The sequence below is a fragment of the Haliotis rubra genome, unplaced genomic scaffold (assembly GCF_003918875.1).
Source record: "Haliotis rubra isolate DU_JTF1 unplaced genomic scaffold, ASM391887v1 Scf125, whole genome shotgun sequence".
NCBI lineage: Eukaryota > Metazoa > Mollusca > Gastropoda > Lepetellida > Haliotidae > Haliotis > Haliotis rubra.
Window position 1 is genome coordinate 728,063 of NW_025765170.1, and position 17,099 is coordinate 745,161.

At 38.0% G+C, this 17,099-nt stretch overlaps 1 protein-coding gene across 4 annotated transcripts in view; it reads left to right on the forward strand.

Annotated features, from left to right (window-relative positions):
• Nucleotides 1–17,099, forward strand: part of LOC124266358 (palmitoyltransferase ZDHHC3-like) — a 115,663-nt gene that overhangs the window by 53,506 nt on the left and 45,058 nt on the right. For 3 of the 4 annotated variants that reach the window (XM_046701166.1, XM_046701169.1, XM_046701167.1), the window contains one exon: nt 7,502–7,632. In XM_046701166.1, the coding sequence (XP_046557122.1) occupies nt 7,502–7,632 (131 nt within the window). Of the gene's footprint in view, nt 1–837; nt 847–7,501; nt 7,633–17,099 lie in introns of all 4 variants that reach the window. The other variant, XM_046701168.1, reaches the window with a different exon arrangement.

Below are 17,099 nucleotides of genomic sequence, written 5' to 3' on the forward strand. Positions count from 1 at the left end.
CATGTATACAATAGGTTTTTAGCTGTTTGGGCGGTGTGGTAGCCTAGTGGTTAAAGCGTCCGCTCGTCACGCCAAAGACCCGGGTTCGAATCCCCACATGGGTACAATGTGTGAAGCCCATTTCTGGTGTCCCCCGCCGTGATATTGCTGGAATATTGCTAAAAGTGGCGTAAAACTATACTCACTCACTTTTAGCTGTTTAACACTGACCAGTATACCCCACCGGACCCTTAGTGAGGGCAGGGGTGGCTCAGTTGTCTGACCTGCCTCAACTGACTGTCTTTATAACGTAAGAGTGCTGGAATCCTTTAATCAGGGGTTTAAATCCAAAATACATCCTGATTATGATTCTTAGTCTGTCCACTCAAATCATACTTTTGAGTTTTACCGAAGAGAAAAAATGAAACACCTATATAATCTTGGTTATTCCTGCTATCTTGAACTAACAGTTGCCAAAGGCAATGCTATTGAGGCTTGAAAAACATAATGGGTTTGAATCCATGATTTGAAATGATTATGATCCTAGGTTTATCAGTATTATACCAGAAGTACTGCCTAACTGAGCAAGTAAACTCACTCACTTACTCCCCCATTGCTTCATTGTGTTTAGGGGCGGTGGGGTAGTCTTGTGGTTACAGCGTTTGCTTGTCACGCCGAAGACCTGGGTTTGGTTCCCCAAATGAGTACAATGTGTGAAGCCCATTTCTGGTGTCCCCCGCCGTGATATTGCTGGAATATTGCTAAAAGCGGCGTAAAACCAAACTCGCTCACTCACTCCCCCAATGCTTCATAGTGTTTATTCCTGCTGTCACTCAAACACTTGTTTTCCCTTATCAGCCCTAGACAGTGAGTATTGCTTCATTGGCTTAGTTCCATAATCCTATTTAGCTGTTACAGACATGTAAAATGTTGTTATGTGCTTTTGTAGATTTTGAAAAAGTGTTCATCTCTGTATGGAGAGTAGACAGTTGGCAAAATGTAATAGAGATGGACCTTCAAGGTAATTATTGCCAAGTGATTCCTCGGGCTGTGCTTTAAAGTATTAAGGTTCTGGCCTTAACCTTAATGGGAACCATGACTTTTCCTACTGTTGTGTTTGTGTAAAACTTGGTAGTGTATGTCAGTAGCATTAAAATTCAGATTCATTTCTCTGATATAACTCTTGATGAAGATCTAATGACGCATCAACAGATGACTGTGTCAGATTAACCCAGAGTGAAATTTCATAACCCAGAATATATCTAGGATGTGTGATTTCTCGAGGCACTCAGGTACCTGATTTCAAAACGATTCATGTTCTTTTCTTTGCCCCTTTGCAGAACACAAATGTAACCTTAAGCCCTTATAGATTCCTTGATAGATAAGACCCAATATGAAGGCGTCCTTAGGTCTTCTTGCAGAGGGATATGACATTAGAGATGATCAGATTTCAATGACACTTTGTTCAGTTTATATCTCTGGTTCACTTTTTTCTAACCATATTGTTGAAGATGATGAATTCTAATCAAGATGATGAAATCATAATCATCTAATCTCTAATGAAATTCATAATTTTCATTATGTGTTCTCTAAGTACTGACTATTTATCTGTATTACGGCATTAATTTTCTGTTGTGTTGGTGTGAGGCAAGGTTGGTATATCTGTCCTTGTCTTTTTGTGCAGCTTATCATGCTTATAACAAATATAATGGAACATATATAATTTCAGTATTTGTGATAATGCTTTTCTCAAATAGCTAATTTAGGTGAATACTTTAAAACAAGGCTTGATTTTGTTTAATTTGTTTGAGTGTGGAGAGGGTAATACAAATGTATCACCTAGAATGTTGTCATTCTTTTGCTATGTAGAAAACTGTAGTAAGATCACTAGGCACCTACACAGAACGAAAACAAAATCTTTTCTCATATTAATTTCCATCTGTTTTGTAACTGTTGTGAGCAAGACAAAGTAAAATGATGCCCAAAGTAAGGTGGATGACAGTTTCATGATTTTGAATGTAGCATCTGTAAGTTGTTATCTAAGATTATATGATAAGTCATAACATAACATGGTGTATTTTCTGGCTCACCCAGATCTATGACAAATGTTTCTGCAGACTCATCTAATTCATCATCATGATTTTCAATTCTCTCAAATTCATATTTGGCTCTGTGAATGTCTTCTCTAATATTCATGCCGGGTTTGATTCCCCACATGGGTACAATGCATGAAGCCCGTTTCTGGTGTCCCCTGCCGTGATATTGCTGGATTTTACTAAATGGGATGTAAACCTAAACTCACTCACTCACTCACACTTCTCTGATGTTAGTTTCTTGTCTTCAGTATTAATGCAGAAAGTATAAATATCAATGACTATCAATGTTCACTTTTTATCTGTGAATATAGAGAATATTGTTATAGGACTGTCAACACAAGTTTGGGTGAGTGGGTGAGTTTAGTTTTTTGCTGCTCTCAGAAATATTCCAGCTATATGGCGGCACACAGGTTTGAGTTCCAGTAAACGCATTACCATTCCAGCAGATATCATTACCATTCCAGCAGATATCATTACCATTCTAGCAGATATCATTACCATTCCAGCAGATATCATTAAAAGCTATTGTATACTGCAGAACCCATGAAGATCTGGCTTAGAATTGATCTTCAGTAACCCATGCTTGTTGTAAGAGGCAAGTAATGGGATCGGGTGGTCAAGGCTTGCTGACTTGGTTGACCCATGTCATCGTATCCCAATCGTATAGATCAATGCTCATGATATTGATCACTGGATTGTCTGGTCCAGACCCAATTATTTCAGAAGCCCATTTGAGATGATACTGCTGAAATATTGCTATACGCAGCAAAAAACCTTACTCTGCTAAACAACTAAATATTAGTATTGTAATCATAGTGATCATATCACACTGTTTACAGTTAACACTCTGTGAGGGTAAGGGATAAACGACTAGAGGTCTGGACTGAACTATGATCTGAGGTCTGCTGGTTATAATAGCTACGCGCCAACCATTCTAGACCGTTTGCCAAGAAGTGCCCTAATCAGTGATTAAATTCCCAGCAGCACTTATTACATTGATTGTCGTACGTGTGGTGTGAGAAGATTGGGTTTCGGTCTGAGGATGCGTATAGTATTGGCTCATAGCTTTCTATACTTAAGGTATTCATCACCAAGTAGAGTCTGTCAAATAACATTCATCAAATAACACAGCTGGCACGAAGGGCTGGATGACGTATTCTGTTGTTCTGTAGGTTATCATTGTCTTCAGGCTGACAATCTAATTCAATCCGGGCTGCTTGGTGTCAGAAGCGACTAAAGGGATTGGTGGTCAGGCTCACTGACCTGGCTGATGCATGTCATCATGTCCCAGATACATAGATCGATGCTCATGATGTCAATCACTGGATTGCTGTGTCCAGACTCAATTATTTACAGACAGTTCTTATATAGCTTGAATATTACTGAGTGAGGTTTTAAACAACAAACAAAGAAATCAGGTCAGTGGGGTAGCTTTGTGGGTGAGCTTTTAGCAGTCATGCCTCAGATTCGATTGATTGCATACACAGGTGTGTGTGTGTGTGTGTGCGTGTGCGTGTGCGTGTCGTGTACAGTGCAACTTTTTCTCCAGTGTGGGGAAATTTTTCTCTGTGTCCATGTTACATGCATTTTTGGTGATAATTCCAAATAAAGAGTGCCAATATGGACTGATCTCCCTTCATGGTATCCTTCTAGACACTCGGGGCATTGGGGTAGCCTTATGGTTAAAGCGTCTTCTTGTCATGCTGAAAACTGGGGTTCGATTCCCGCATGGGTACAATGTGTGAATGCACTTGACTATATATTGGACTGGACCCAAAAGCACAAAGCAATCTAATATGATCGTAATTCCCACACCCTAACCTAGAGTTATAATGGTCATAGCGCTAAGATCGCTAAGGTCTCAGGTCATTAATCACCCTGCCTCCCCTAATATATGCCAAGTGCAATTATCTTGAACGTGATATCAAAACCTGTTTAACCAACACCTATCCCCCAAAAAAAAAAAAATAAAAATAAAAATATACATATTAGACAAAATGCAACAGAGGAAACACAACAAAACAAAAAACATGAAATAATAAAAGTGAAAGCGTTAACTTTTATAAAACACCCTGTAATTATAATGTATATGTCACTGCATATGTTATTGTTGATCATTGGGATGGTGGGCTAGCTTAGTGGTTGTCACACTGAAGACCACCGGGTTCGATTACCCACATGGGTACAATGTGTGAAGCCCATTTCTGGTGTCCCCCTGCTGGAATATTGCTAAAAGCGGCGTAAAACTGAACTCAGTCACTATTAATGATCATAAGGTTCTCTTGCTAGTTTGTCAAATCTCAGATTGAAGTATAATTGATATGACAGTTAAGTGTGAAAAAATAAGAAATTCTAATTTTAGATATTGCCTCTGGAAAAGTTTAAGAAATGGCAAAAAATATGATATTCCTTAATTTTTAAGTAAAGAGTGACGGAAAATTTAATTATCCCAATCATAAATACATTTGACACCTCTTCAATCTCATATCAATTATAGCCTGAGTTTTAAAGAAATTACTCTAAGCAAACAAATCATTGGTAATTCCTTAACTCCAGAGTAGAAGCAAAACAGAATTTATTTACTGGGACATGAAAGGTTCTCCGAATATCGTTTCCTACTCTCGGATGCAAATATGACGATGTAAAGTTTGTGTTTAGGGTAAAAAAGGTTACGAGAAATCTGTTAAATGATTATCAATAATAAAGACAAGATGACTGATAGCTCGTTATGTCAGATTCCTCGTAAGTATCAGCAAGTGAACTTGACATGCGGACAGGATTGATTGTGATAAGCAATGTGATAAAGATTAATTTGGACAGAGTTACGCACTTCACTGCTTCGATCATCTGTGGGCATTTTTTGCTCCAGTTTTGTGCACTTGCGCCAATTATTTCTTGACTTGATCAAATCTATCAGATGTTAGACATCTGAAATCTGAAGCTGATATTTCGGATGGCAATGATGACGTGTAATTCGGCGTAGGAAGATGTTGAACAGTAGTTTTAGTTTGGAATTTTGTACATTTTTGAGGCAAAGATTTGTTTTTATTCAAGTTTTGTTAACTATGATAATTATTAATATCATTATTATAGATATAAAGCTGTTTAAATAACATTGAAGTTGTGAAAAACGTTATCATTAGTTGTAAAATATAACAATTTACACCCTTTCTTTTGCAATCTATGATGTTGAGATTCCAGGAACAGTAACCTGTGAAGATCCAGGTTGGAATTGGTCTTCAGCAACCCATGCTTGTCGTAAGAGGTGACTAACGGGTTGGGTGGTCAGGCTTGCTGACTTGCTTGACACATGTGATCCTATCCCAATTGCGTAGTATGATGCTCATGCTGTTGATCACTCGATTGTCTGGTCCAGACTCGATTATTTACAGACTGCCGCCATATAGCTGGAATATTGCTGAGTGTGGCGTGAAACAACAACCCAACCATCCAGGAACAGTGCCCTGGTAATTCTTGCTTGTAGCTTTAGGAGCATGCCAGAATGAGTCTGTGGGGATTTTGAACTTGTTTCAAAATATACCAACATTATCATGGTGAAAGGCACCAGTAATAGGCTTCACACAGTCTAACCACATGGGAAATAGTAAAGCCTATTTTCGATTACTGTAAAATGATCCAGTAGGAAGGGTTGGTCTATTTAGAGGTTACGCTTTCATCAAACTATTTTTGTTGGTGAAAAAACTATATCATGTAACTTCTGGTTACTCTGTACAAGTCAAAGTATGTCTTTTATGAAATGGAATCCATTCTTTGTCAAGGTTTAATTCTGGGTGTCTGTAGTGGTAATATGATTATGGTTGCTGTGAATAATGTCACAGAATGTGGTAAACTGACCCTATGGAATGGGGTAAATGGAAGTTGCAGGTATCGGAGGGACACACAGTTTCACCAATAGTAGTAGAAACATTGAATGAAATTTTGAGAAAACCTCAAAAAATAGATTATGACTGACTGACTGAGTTTGTTTTTTACGCCGCTTTTAGCAAAATTCCAGCAACATCACGGCAGGGGACACCAGAAATGGGCTCCGCAAATAGATTATGAACATATGTGTAGATGTACAATGAACACTTTTTGTTACCAGATATTGTAACAACAGGATTAACATGAATAATTCAATATCGATTTGTTGATATTCTGTTTCTGATGACTGATCCTGACAAGTAGATGTAGGTAGGTTGGTGAGCAGGGGCGGATCCAGAGGAGGGGTGTGGGTGTGTGCTGCTCCCTCCCATCCCCGAAAACATTTTCCCTGAGGAGCATTTGCCGCTAACCTTTGGACTTCATGATTTCTCCAAAATCCTGGATGTGCCACTATTATGTACTGAACATATCATTTATATGCCAGGGATGGAAATACTTTTTTTTCTAAGTGTGCCTTAGGGCACCAGACAAATATCTTAGGTGTGTCTTTCAGAAATCGAGTATGCCCACATGTATTTAGAATAAATTACAATGATGATGATCATTTGAAATTTATTGTTAAATAAAGAAATCGGTTTATGAGAATGTAAATATGTATGGTATTATTCAATTTGGAAAAAAATAATTGTTTGGGGGATTACATGACTAAAGGTGAGTCATGTCTCTTAAAAATTAGGCGTGCCATAAGGGCACCGAGAACATTTTTAGCCGTGTCATTTCAATATTTACTGTGCCGTGGCACACTAATATATGGGGTATTTCGAACCCTGTATGCATATTTCAAGTATCAAGTTCGAACCTCGATTCAACTATGAGGCTTTTCTACAGTCATATACAGTACAGCAAACTATGTTGATAACAAACACACATATAATGATCTGAAGATATAACAAACTGTTGTTTGGACCAAGCCCTGTATATTTTAGCCAAAATCCATAATACCAACTATGGTTATAATGATCTAAACTTGATGGTCCCTTTGAATATGTTATTTCTGTAGGGGAGCCTAGTGACCAAAGCATTCAATCATCACGCCGAAGGCCGGGGTTCAATTCCTACCTGAGTTCAATGTGTGTAACCCATTTCTGGTGTCCCCCGCCATGATATTTTTGGAATATTGCTAAAAGTGTCGTAAAACCATACCCACTCACATTTTACAGGGTTGGAAATAACTTTAAAATTGCTAGTGTACTCCGGTACAGTGGCACATGTAAAATCACTTGCCCTGATAATTTTTCCATTATACCGACCGTTTTCTTGTTGATTTTTTAAAATAAACAACATAATTAACATTGGAATATCAACTGGACACCGGTACAGTGTAATATACAAATTTGCTTGCCCGACAGAAAAAAACACTGGACTCGGGCATCGGGCAATGGGTTATTTCCACCCCTGATTTTAACCTCAGTTGACTGTATTATGGTCACAGACTTGAGCCACTGTTCAGCACTATCCTCAATGTTGTGTTTCTTTTTCAGGATGCTCTGGACTGTCTCCTCCAGCGACTACCATTTTACTAATATTCCTGATATTTGAAGGCCTTTTGTTTGGCATCTTCACAGCAATAATGTTTGGTACACAGCTGTCCGCTATCTGCACTGATGAAACAGTGAGTATTGATGGTCATGTTTTACAGGAAAAACTACTTTCCCATTTGACATTTTCCTACATTACTAAGCTATAATACTATTTTCCCACCAACTGGTATCATATGTGTATAAGTTTCCCATTTGGTATTATACTGTTTTGCCCACACTATAAAATTATAAAACTATTTACCCAACAACTGCTGCCATACACATTATTTACAAAAATTGATGTAAAAATAATAATACTATATTCCCAATAACAATTATACATGTATTATTTTGTCTATCAAAAATGTATGTGGTAATAAGTAGTGAGGAAATAGTATTATTTTTTTCAGTATTGTTTTTAGTTTTTGTTTTAGTATTATTGCTAACTAGTATTTGAAAAGAGTATGATACCATTGTTATGGTTGAATAAGAATCAGGTCAGGTATGTTGTGACCAAATCCAGCCTGGTTCTCTCTGATGTTACCCTAGGCATGTAGAGGATCAATACAAAATGACATGATTAACACACAAAATCCATGCCCTGTATCCCATCAGCAGATGTTAGCATTGAGTCATGCAAGTATTTTTAAAAACAGTAGCCAGACATTTTTCCCTGCCAGATGCATACATGCATTCACATGCTTATTAGTCATGTCTTATAAGCCATTATTATCCATATGGTGAAACATAACCAGTGTCATATACAGTCGAGCCCCGTTTATCCGAACCTCAGATATCTGGAAAACTCACCCTCCGAACGAAAATTCCTTAAAACGAATTCACAACGTTGTAAAATTACTCACTTATCCGGAAATCCGGTTTCCGTAACCGGACGGTCATTTTCACGTACAAAAAGCTAAATTATATGCATTTTTTTCTCGTATATCCGGATGCCTGAGCACCGGTCAGTATGTTTACACACGCATTTTACCGAGTGGCCTTATATGCCCTAACCTAAAAGAAGTCGGCAGTCTTTGAAGCATGAGAGGATTAACTACCTGTAATTAGCAAGGTGATGCTGAGTTAATTTTGAGTTGTGATTGGCAAGGCTAGCCTTACCCGTTGTTTTGGTAGTGACTTTAAACCGGAAGTTTATGTTAGGTACAAGAACAATGCAAATGCGTGGATGACATCAGAACTGTTTCGTGATTGGTTGCTAGCGTTTGACAGACAGATGCATGTACTGGTATGTTCGTACATGTTATTGACTTTACTACATGTACTTTATTTGACAAGATGTGATTTATGGAACATTTGAGTAAATTCACCATATTTGGTCTGGTTAAATCCATTTTGGGCTGGTAACATTTTGAAGTTACCAGCCCTGGTGTCTGGCTGGATTTTTGGCTTATTTCATACACTGATCATGAAACAATGGTTGACAGGCAAAAGTGATATTACCATTGTTTCTGTGACGTCATTAAACAAATGAACGTGACGTCAATGAACAGGGCAGTCACACTTGCTTACCTTGTTTTACTGCACCAATGTACATGAATAAAATGGATAATATAGAAATTATTACACTCGGAAGTGTGCCACACGACTTACACGAAACTCGTGCAATACAAAATTTCACACTCCTTTCGTGTAAGTCACATGACACACTTTCTCGTGTAATAATCTCTATCTATTAAACAGGCCACTAACCAGATACCAGATTCGGGTGGTCATATTACTGGAATGTTGCTGATCCAACAAAAAAACAAACAAACAAACAAGAAAGCAGATGTCATATCTTGTCCCAAACTTATGTGTGTATCATAACAACGTATGTCATGCATACATAACTGTTTACAATAAGAATTCAAGAGGGTTAAAATGCTCCATCACAGTTACTGATGCTGAGTCCGTGATGGAAGGAGGTGAGTGGAAAAGAAAGAAGCCAATCACTTTTGAGGTTTTCGTGTCGGCATTGTGCAGACGTGACTTGAAATATGACACTGGGTTATTCCATTTTCGGCGAAATGACAGCTGAGGCACCATCACCAACTGGATGGGTGGTCGTGTGATGTGACTTCACAGAAAAAATGCTTCTTTTTTCAGCAAGACCTGTATAGCGCAAACTAAATAAAAAATTAACTCACCCTTAGAATCCTTTCAAGATGGGACAAATTACTTTTGAGGTTTTCGTCTCAGCATTGTGCAGACGTGACTTGAAATATGACACTGGGTTATTCCATTTTCAGCGAAATGACAGCTGAGGCACCATCACCAACTGGATGGGTGGTGGGATATTACGTCACAGAAAAATGCTTCTTTTTTCAGCAAGACCTGTATAGCGCAAACTAAATAAAAAATTAACTCACCCTTAGGATCCTTTCAAGATGGGACAAATTACTTGTGGCAGATGTTTATCTTCTGTTGTGGTTCGTCCTGATGATGTTTCTTGGTTTGGCAACATCTTATCGCTTGACTGTTTGAAGAGCCACGTAATTCTACTTTTATTGAACACTGGCTTGGCATTTTAAGAATACGTTCTTTGTTTCCATGACCTGCCTGCACTTATGTTTTAATTATCTTTATAGCACTCTGAAGAATTAACTTTACAAGTCAAATGTTCTTTTTGCCCTTTTTTGCACCTTGAGCCACAGATTGCAAGTGCAAAAGTGGTCACACAGTACATTAGAGTCAAGTTTACTTTACAGATTGTTAACGCTAGCCCCATGCTGGTGACTTTCACCCTATATAATGGCTACCTGTGAAGAATCGGTTAGAATTTGTTTTCAGCAACCCATGCATGTCGTAAGAGGCGACTAACGGGATCAGTGGTCAGGTTCGCTGACTTGGTTGATACATATCATCATATCCAATTACGTAGATCGATGCTCATGCTGTTGATCACTGGATTGTCTGGTCCAGATTTGATTATTTACAGACGGCCACCATATGGCTAGAATATTGCTGGACTTTCATCTCTGTGGGATTTCCTCCCCCATCAAGCTGGCATGCCTAGATATAGCTGAAATACTGTTCAAGCAGGTGTTGAATCACCAGCGCCTTGAGCAAGCACTAGTTGCCTGGATATGTGCGCTATATAAATATCCTATAATAATAATAAATCAAACTCTCATTTCTGTCTGCTCTGGAAGTGGCAAGTTTGGCAAGACTTGTAAATATAACATTCTTGCTTCTGATCACCTTTCTGCTCCTGTTTTATTTTAAGCATTATAAAAAAGACATTTTCGCCTCAAAGTTTGTTCCAGCTTCTGACATTATGCCCATGTCAGAGCAAAGGATGCCTTCTGTATAAAGTATTCACTCTTCACACCGAAGTCCTGGGTTTGATTCCCCACATGGCCGTGTTATATGATCGCTGTTGGCAACATGGAGTTAAAACCATCACTCTTCCTCACCCTTCTTCACAAGGACTGTGGGTTGGCATTTACAAGTTTTGTGGAAACAATGTATCAAGGTCACCTCTATGTGACTGTCAGATTCCCACAGGGCAGTTCCTTGTGAACCTGTTTTGCTTCTCCTTCAAGGTGTTTTTAAGATAGGCACTATTCCTTTTTGCTTTGCTTTTATCTCTCCCAAACATGTTTTCTTCAGTAAAATTAAACACTGAAAGTTTTTCTGGTGAAACTTGACTTTTTTCCAAGCAATTCTGAATATTGTCTTTAATCATGTGGAATTGTGTTCAGAAGTCCCCTTCTTCTCAATGGTCTAGCAACCAATATCAACTAAATCAATCTTTTGTCGGTTGAAAGAAGCAAAGTGAATAAGAGCTCATCTTTCAAGGTCTTGAGACAGTCTAGGTCACAGGGGTCTCCTGCACAGAGAAATCTAGGGCTTCTATATGTTGTATTACGGCCCACAGTCTTTACACTGGAGGTCGAATAGGTGCCTGTACCATAAGTTTGTGTTAAAAGCTGTCTAATGAGCTCAGGGATCAGGTGCTTGCAGTGTTTGACCTGGCTGATTCTCTGTCATTTTACACTAATGATGGTCATTGATGCTCATCTTATCAACCACTGGTTTGCTTGGGTTAGACTTAAGTATTTACAGATTTCCGGGGTCGTATTTTAACAAGGTTTATTTGGAATAACATAGGAATGGTACCAGTTATCTGGACAGTAGTATTTTAACAGTTGTTATTGGAAATGGTATATGTAACTAGAAAATATCTTTAACAGTGTTGAGTAGGAAAAGTATGACACATTTGGCTGGAAAATAGGATTTTGACAGTGTTCATTGGGAATAACAGAGCAATGCAACCAGTTAGCTGGACAGTAGTATTTTGAAAGTTTGGAATGGAATAGTACATGTATGGCAACTGCTTATTGGGAATAACACGCAAATGGTACCAGTTAGCTGGGCAGCTAAGTATTTAACAATCTTTATTGGAAATAGTATGTATATGGCAACTTGATAATATTTTCAACAGTGTTGAGTGGGTATAGTGTGTGTGTGACAGCAGTTGGCTGGAAAATAGTATTTTAACAGTGTTTAGCAGAAATAATATAGGAATGGTACCAGTTAGCTGGACAGTAGTATTTTATCAGTCTTTGTTGGATATAGTATAGATATGGAAACTGGAAAATATTTTTAACAGTGTTGAGTGGGAATAGTATATCTATGACAGCAGTTGGCTGGAAAATAGTATTTTAACAGTGTTTAGCAGAAATAATATAGGAATGGTACCAGTTAGCTAGACAGTAGTATTTTATCAGTCTTTGTTGGATATAGTATAGATATGGCAACTGGAAAATATTTTTAACAGTGTTGAGTGGGAATAGTATATCTATGACAGCAGTTGGCTGGAAAATAGTATTTTAACAGTTGGCTGGATAAAAGATATGGCAACTGGAAAATATTTTTAACAGTGTTGAGTGGGAATAGTATATCTATGACAGCAGTTGGCTGGAAAATAGAATTTGACAGCTAGTCTTTAGCAGAAATAACAGGAATGGTACCAGTTAGCTGGACAGTAGTAATTTAACAACAAATAGTATATGTATGGCAACTGGAATATATGTTTAACACTGTCGAATGGGAATAGTATAATGTTTGACATCACTTACTGGGAAATATTTTTCTAATTACCATCAACCTGCCAATCATTCTTGAACAAACACATACCAATGTTTCTTGTTTCATTTTACTCCATCATGGCAGTTTCACAAGCCATCAACAGAAAGCTCAAGGGTTTTCTTGATCATCAAGTGTCAATATGCCCAAATTAGGCTCAGTGATTAATTTTGATTATTGATTGACCTGATAACATGTTTAACATTGATTCGTAGATTAAAATCAATTCTTAGGGCCACCTGAAACCTTGACCAAGGTCGTGGGTATCAATTTTAATCCCTAATGAGTGAAATAAGCAGAAAATGAGTTTATAGTCATATTGAACCCATCACAAATCACCACGTCGCTGAAAGAGATGCATTTTCAATGAATTTGGATCTCCCTATACACTTGAAGTACTTGTTAATTGATAATGTATAGAATTACCATCCCTTGTTTTGGGTCATTGATGTGGGTGTACCGTAAGCTTGGCAGGTTGGTCTGTCGTAGTGGTGAAACGTGAACAATTTTTAAGTAAAAGCTACAAGATATGGTCATTCCTAAATCAAGATTGTCAAACATGTCAACCTTGAGTAATTAGAGAATTTCTGAGAAAGATAAAAAATAGAGATTTTAAACTCTTTGACAAACTAGTTGATGCATGTGGTATTTTTTATGGGAACATTCTTCTCATGTTCAAAATTTGAGGAAAGTAGAAGATAAATAGCTTGAAACGCTGTAAAATTCAGTTCAAGAGGCCTGGCTTTTCGTCAAATATTTAACGCACACAAATTCGAGCCTTCATTTGAAAAGGTTATTCATATTGTCCAAAAAGATACCTTCCCTTGTTAGAACTCTTTTGTGAAGGAAAACTGTAATAGCAGCTTAAGGTAGCCAATGAGGAGCGTCTAAAGTGTTGAGAGCTTGATGAGAGGTTTGAATGGGCCTCCAAAGAACCCACCGTGCTAGTTCAACATCGACCAGGGTGAAAAAACTTCAAGTGATCGTTTATCGTGGCAACTCTTCTACTGGCACTGTAAGCCCACCAGATTGAAGTTTTGTGAATCTCAGCCAAGTGAAAGGGGATTTGGCCCATCAATCAGGAACCTACGTGAACACTACCATTATCTGTACAAAGATCAGAAATGTCTCCTATTCACAAGTTCCTCTAAGTTTTCCATAAATGCTGCTACGGCTATGGAGATTGGCAACACATAGCCTCAGTGATTGACAGGGTCATAGACTTGTGAATATCAAGATGCGTTGTCTTTTCATTCTAACTTTTGAGGGATTAAAGGGTTCCAACAAAAACGAGTTAACAACTCCTGGTGCCTTTCATGCTGCCATGACATATTACGGAGAGCGGCAGTTTTCAAGATGGCAATTGGCGGTATAAAATTTTAGTTTTTGGCTCGTTTTCTTCACAAGCAAAGAAAATTAACCAATCCTCCATCCTCATGTATTTTGTTCAAGGAAATTTATTCAGCATAATTACATTGCCAGCGGAGTGTTTGATCCGTCGATGATTCTATTAAGCTACTGTTTTTTCACAGTGAGTAAAACTGGCAAGAAATCGTTATAGCTTTAAGTTTAAGTGCCTTATGTGAAGCAATGTACACATATTGACTGTTTGCCGAGGATTTACAGACAAACTTTCCATAGTTAGGATGGTTGTGTCAATGATAAATTGCCACAGGGAAATACATTCTTGAATCAATGTTTCATTCAACATAGTTTTTTAGTTTTATTGACTTACCTTGTTTAAGCTGCGGTTACGAATACCATTTCCATGAGAACTAATTTTGAATTACTGATTTCAATTTGAAGTAAACATGCTGGTTTGAAGTGTTAATAGAACTTTTGGAAGAATGTGACATCTCACAAGTGTGACAGTAATTCCATGTTTAGCCTCAAGGATACCTTAAGTCGGGGTGGGGTGGGGGTTGGGATGGGGTTGTTAGCTTGGTGGTTGAAGCATGTGATCGTCACTTGAAGTGCCTGAGTTTGATTCTCAACATTGGTACAATTTATGGTGCAAACTGCAGTGATATTGCTGAAATATTGCTAAAAGCGTAAAATAATACTCACATAGCTTGGTGATTAAAGATGCGCTTGTCACTTTTAATGCCTGGGTTTGACTCTACATTAGTACAATTTATAGTGCGAACTGCAGTGATATTGCTGAAATATTGCTGAAAGCATAAAACAACACTCATTTAGCCTGGTGGTTAAAGCATGTGCTTGTCACTTGAAATGCCTGAGTTTGATTCTCAACATTGTGACATTTTATGGTGCGAACTGCAGCGTTATTTCTGAAATATTGGTAAAAGCATGAAACAATATTCACTCACTCTCTCATTCTTCGTGTAACCCTGCTTTGATTTCAAACAGTTGATCAGAATTGTCTCCCTTGGTGATTCTAAGGGCACATAACCACGCTGGTGGGCGATGGCAAAGAAATGAAATGAAATGAGTTTCCTTCATCTTGTTGACACAAGAACCTACGCAACCTTCATTGAGATTCTGTGGTCAAGGTTTGTTCAGGGTTTATCTTTATGCAGAGGTGTATCTTCTGAGAGTAAAACACTCATTTCATCAACAGTATCCAGAGCTTTTGAGAAGTGCCTGTTGACATGAGGATCTAGGGTGAATATATCAGACGCTGCTGATTGTATGCCATCTTATCATCCCTATGATGGAGAGTGAAGTTCGGTGCTTCTATCCCCAGTGGTGTCATACCAAAAGATGCTGAAAGGCTTGTACTTGTTGTTCCTCTCCTGATTCGATCTCGACACTGACGGGACTGGTGTGGTAGGAGACCGTGTGCTGTGTCTGAGTTGGGTATCCATGATAAACTCTGCTTCTTCTATAAAAGTACCATCTATATGGACAAATATAGTCAGCTGGATGCATGCACATATACACTTTATTAGTGTCAAGTCAAGTCAAAGATATTTATTGTACTTAAGGCCTCCGGCCCATATACAAGTAATACAAGTATATATACAGCACATGTTACAGACATTTCACAAAGAAATTACAGTTCAGATAAGATATTGCTTCTAAGGAAAACAGCATGTTTTACATAAAGCGCAAGATTACGTATTACATTTTCAATTTTGGAGGATAGAATGGAAGCAAAGGCAGATGAAGGATATTTTAAAAGGTATTTATTTGGGATATATTTTTTTCTTAAATCAGCATAATGTGAGCATACAAAAGCGAAGTGAATTTCATCTTCTATAGCCGAGTTACATAATGGACATATCCTTAAACGTCTCTCTATTGAAAATCATCTGCCCTTATTTACTGATAAGTCTAACAAGCCCAATCAAAAATTGACAAGTGTGCGTCTGATATTTCTAGATATCAGTACTGACAGATATAGTTCTGGTTGAATTAAGCTCTTATGTGATCTATACAACTGGTATCTTGAACTATTGTCTAGACAAGAATGCCATTCTTGATAATACATGCTAACAGATTGTTCTCGAAATTGCTTAAGAAATAGATTAATATTACCAACTGTTTGATTTAGCCACACAAATCCAAAGCCATGAGAAAATAAAAGAGTTATAATATGAGACGCCTATGTTGTCTTACCCCTATCATCTAAATGTACAAGCATGTTATAAGCTAGTTTGGGGATTCTTTGTTCGTGCATTCCAAGGATCTTTAACCAATATTTTAAACATCTGATTTGTGAATTTATATATATCTGATATCTACCGCATTCTCCATAAACCATAGAAGTTGGTGCTGCTTGCGCTACATTTAAAAAAATTTTAACATGCTAAAAGGTGTAGTTTCTCTAGACATTCATGACGTTGAAATCCCCCAATTTCAGACCCATAAAGCATAATCGGTTGGATTTGTGAATCAAACAATTTGAAATATATCTTCGGGGTTAAAATTCCAAAATTCTGGGAAACTGACATAACATTAACAAGAGCTTTCTTAGCATGTGATTTCAGATCTATAACACACTTTTTAAAGCTCATGGTATGGGAAAACAATAGTCCGAGATAGGTATACTGATTAACAATAGATAAACTTTTGCCATTCAAAAACCATTTTTCTTTAGAGGCGACAGGCCCACCTCTTCTAAAGATAACTATGCTTGTTTTTTCAAAATTAAGTGTAATAGTATTGAACATGATGATAATCCTCACCTCACCTCACCTCACCTCACCCCACCTGATGCTCGATCACTCACTCACTCAACCACTCACTCAACCACTCACTCACTCACTCACTCAACCACTCACTCACCACTCACTCAACCACTCCACTCTCACCTCTCACTCCTCTCACTCTACTCTCTCAACCTCTCACTCTCACTCAACCTCTCACTCTCACTCAACCTCTCTCACTCTCTCTCATTCTCACTCAACCTCTCCTTCTCACTCTCACTCAACCTCTCACTCTCACCTCTCCTCTCACTTCTCACTCTCCTCACCCTCTCACTCACTCTCCTCTCTCACCCAAC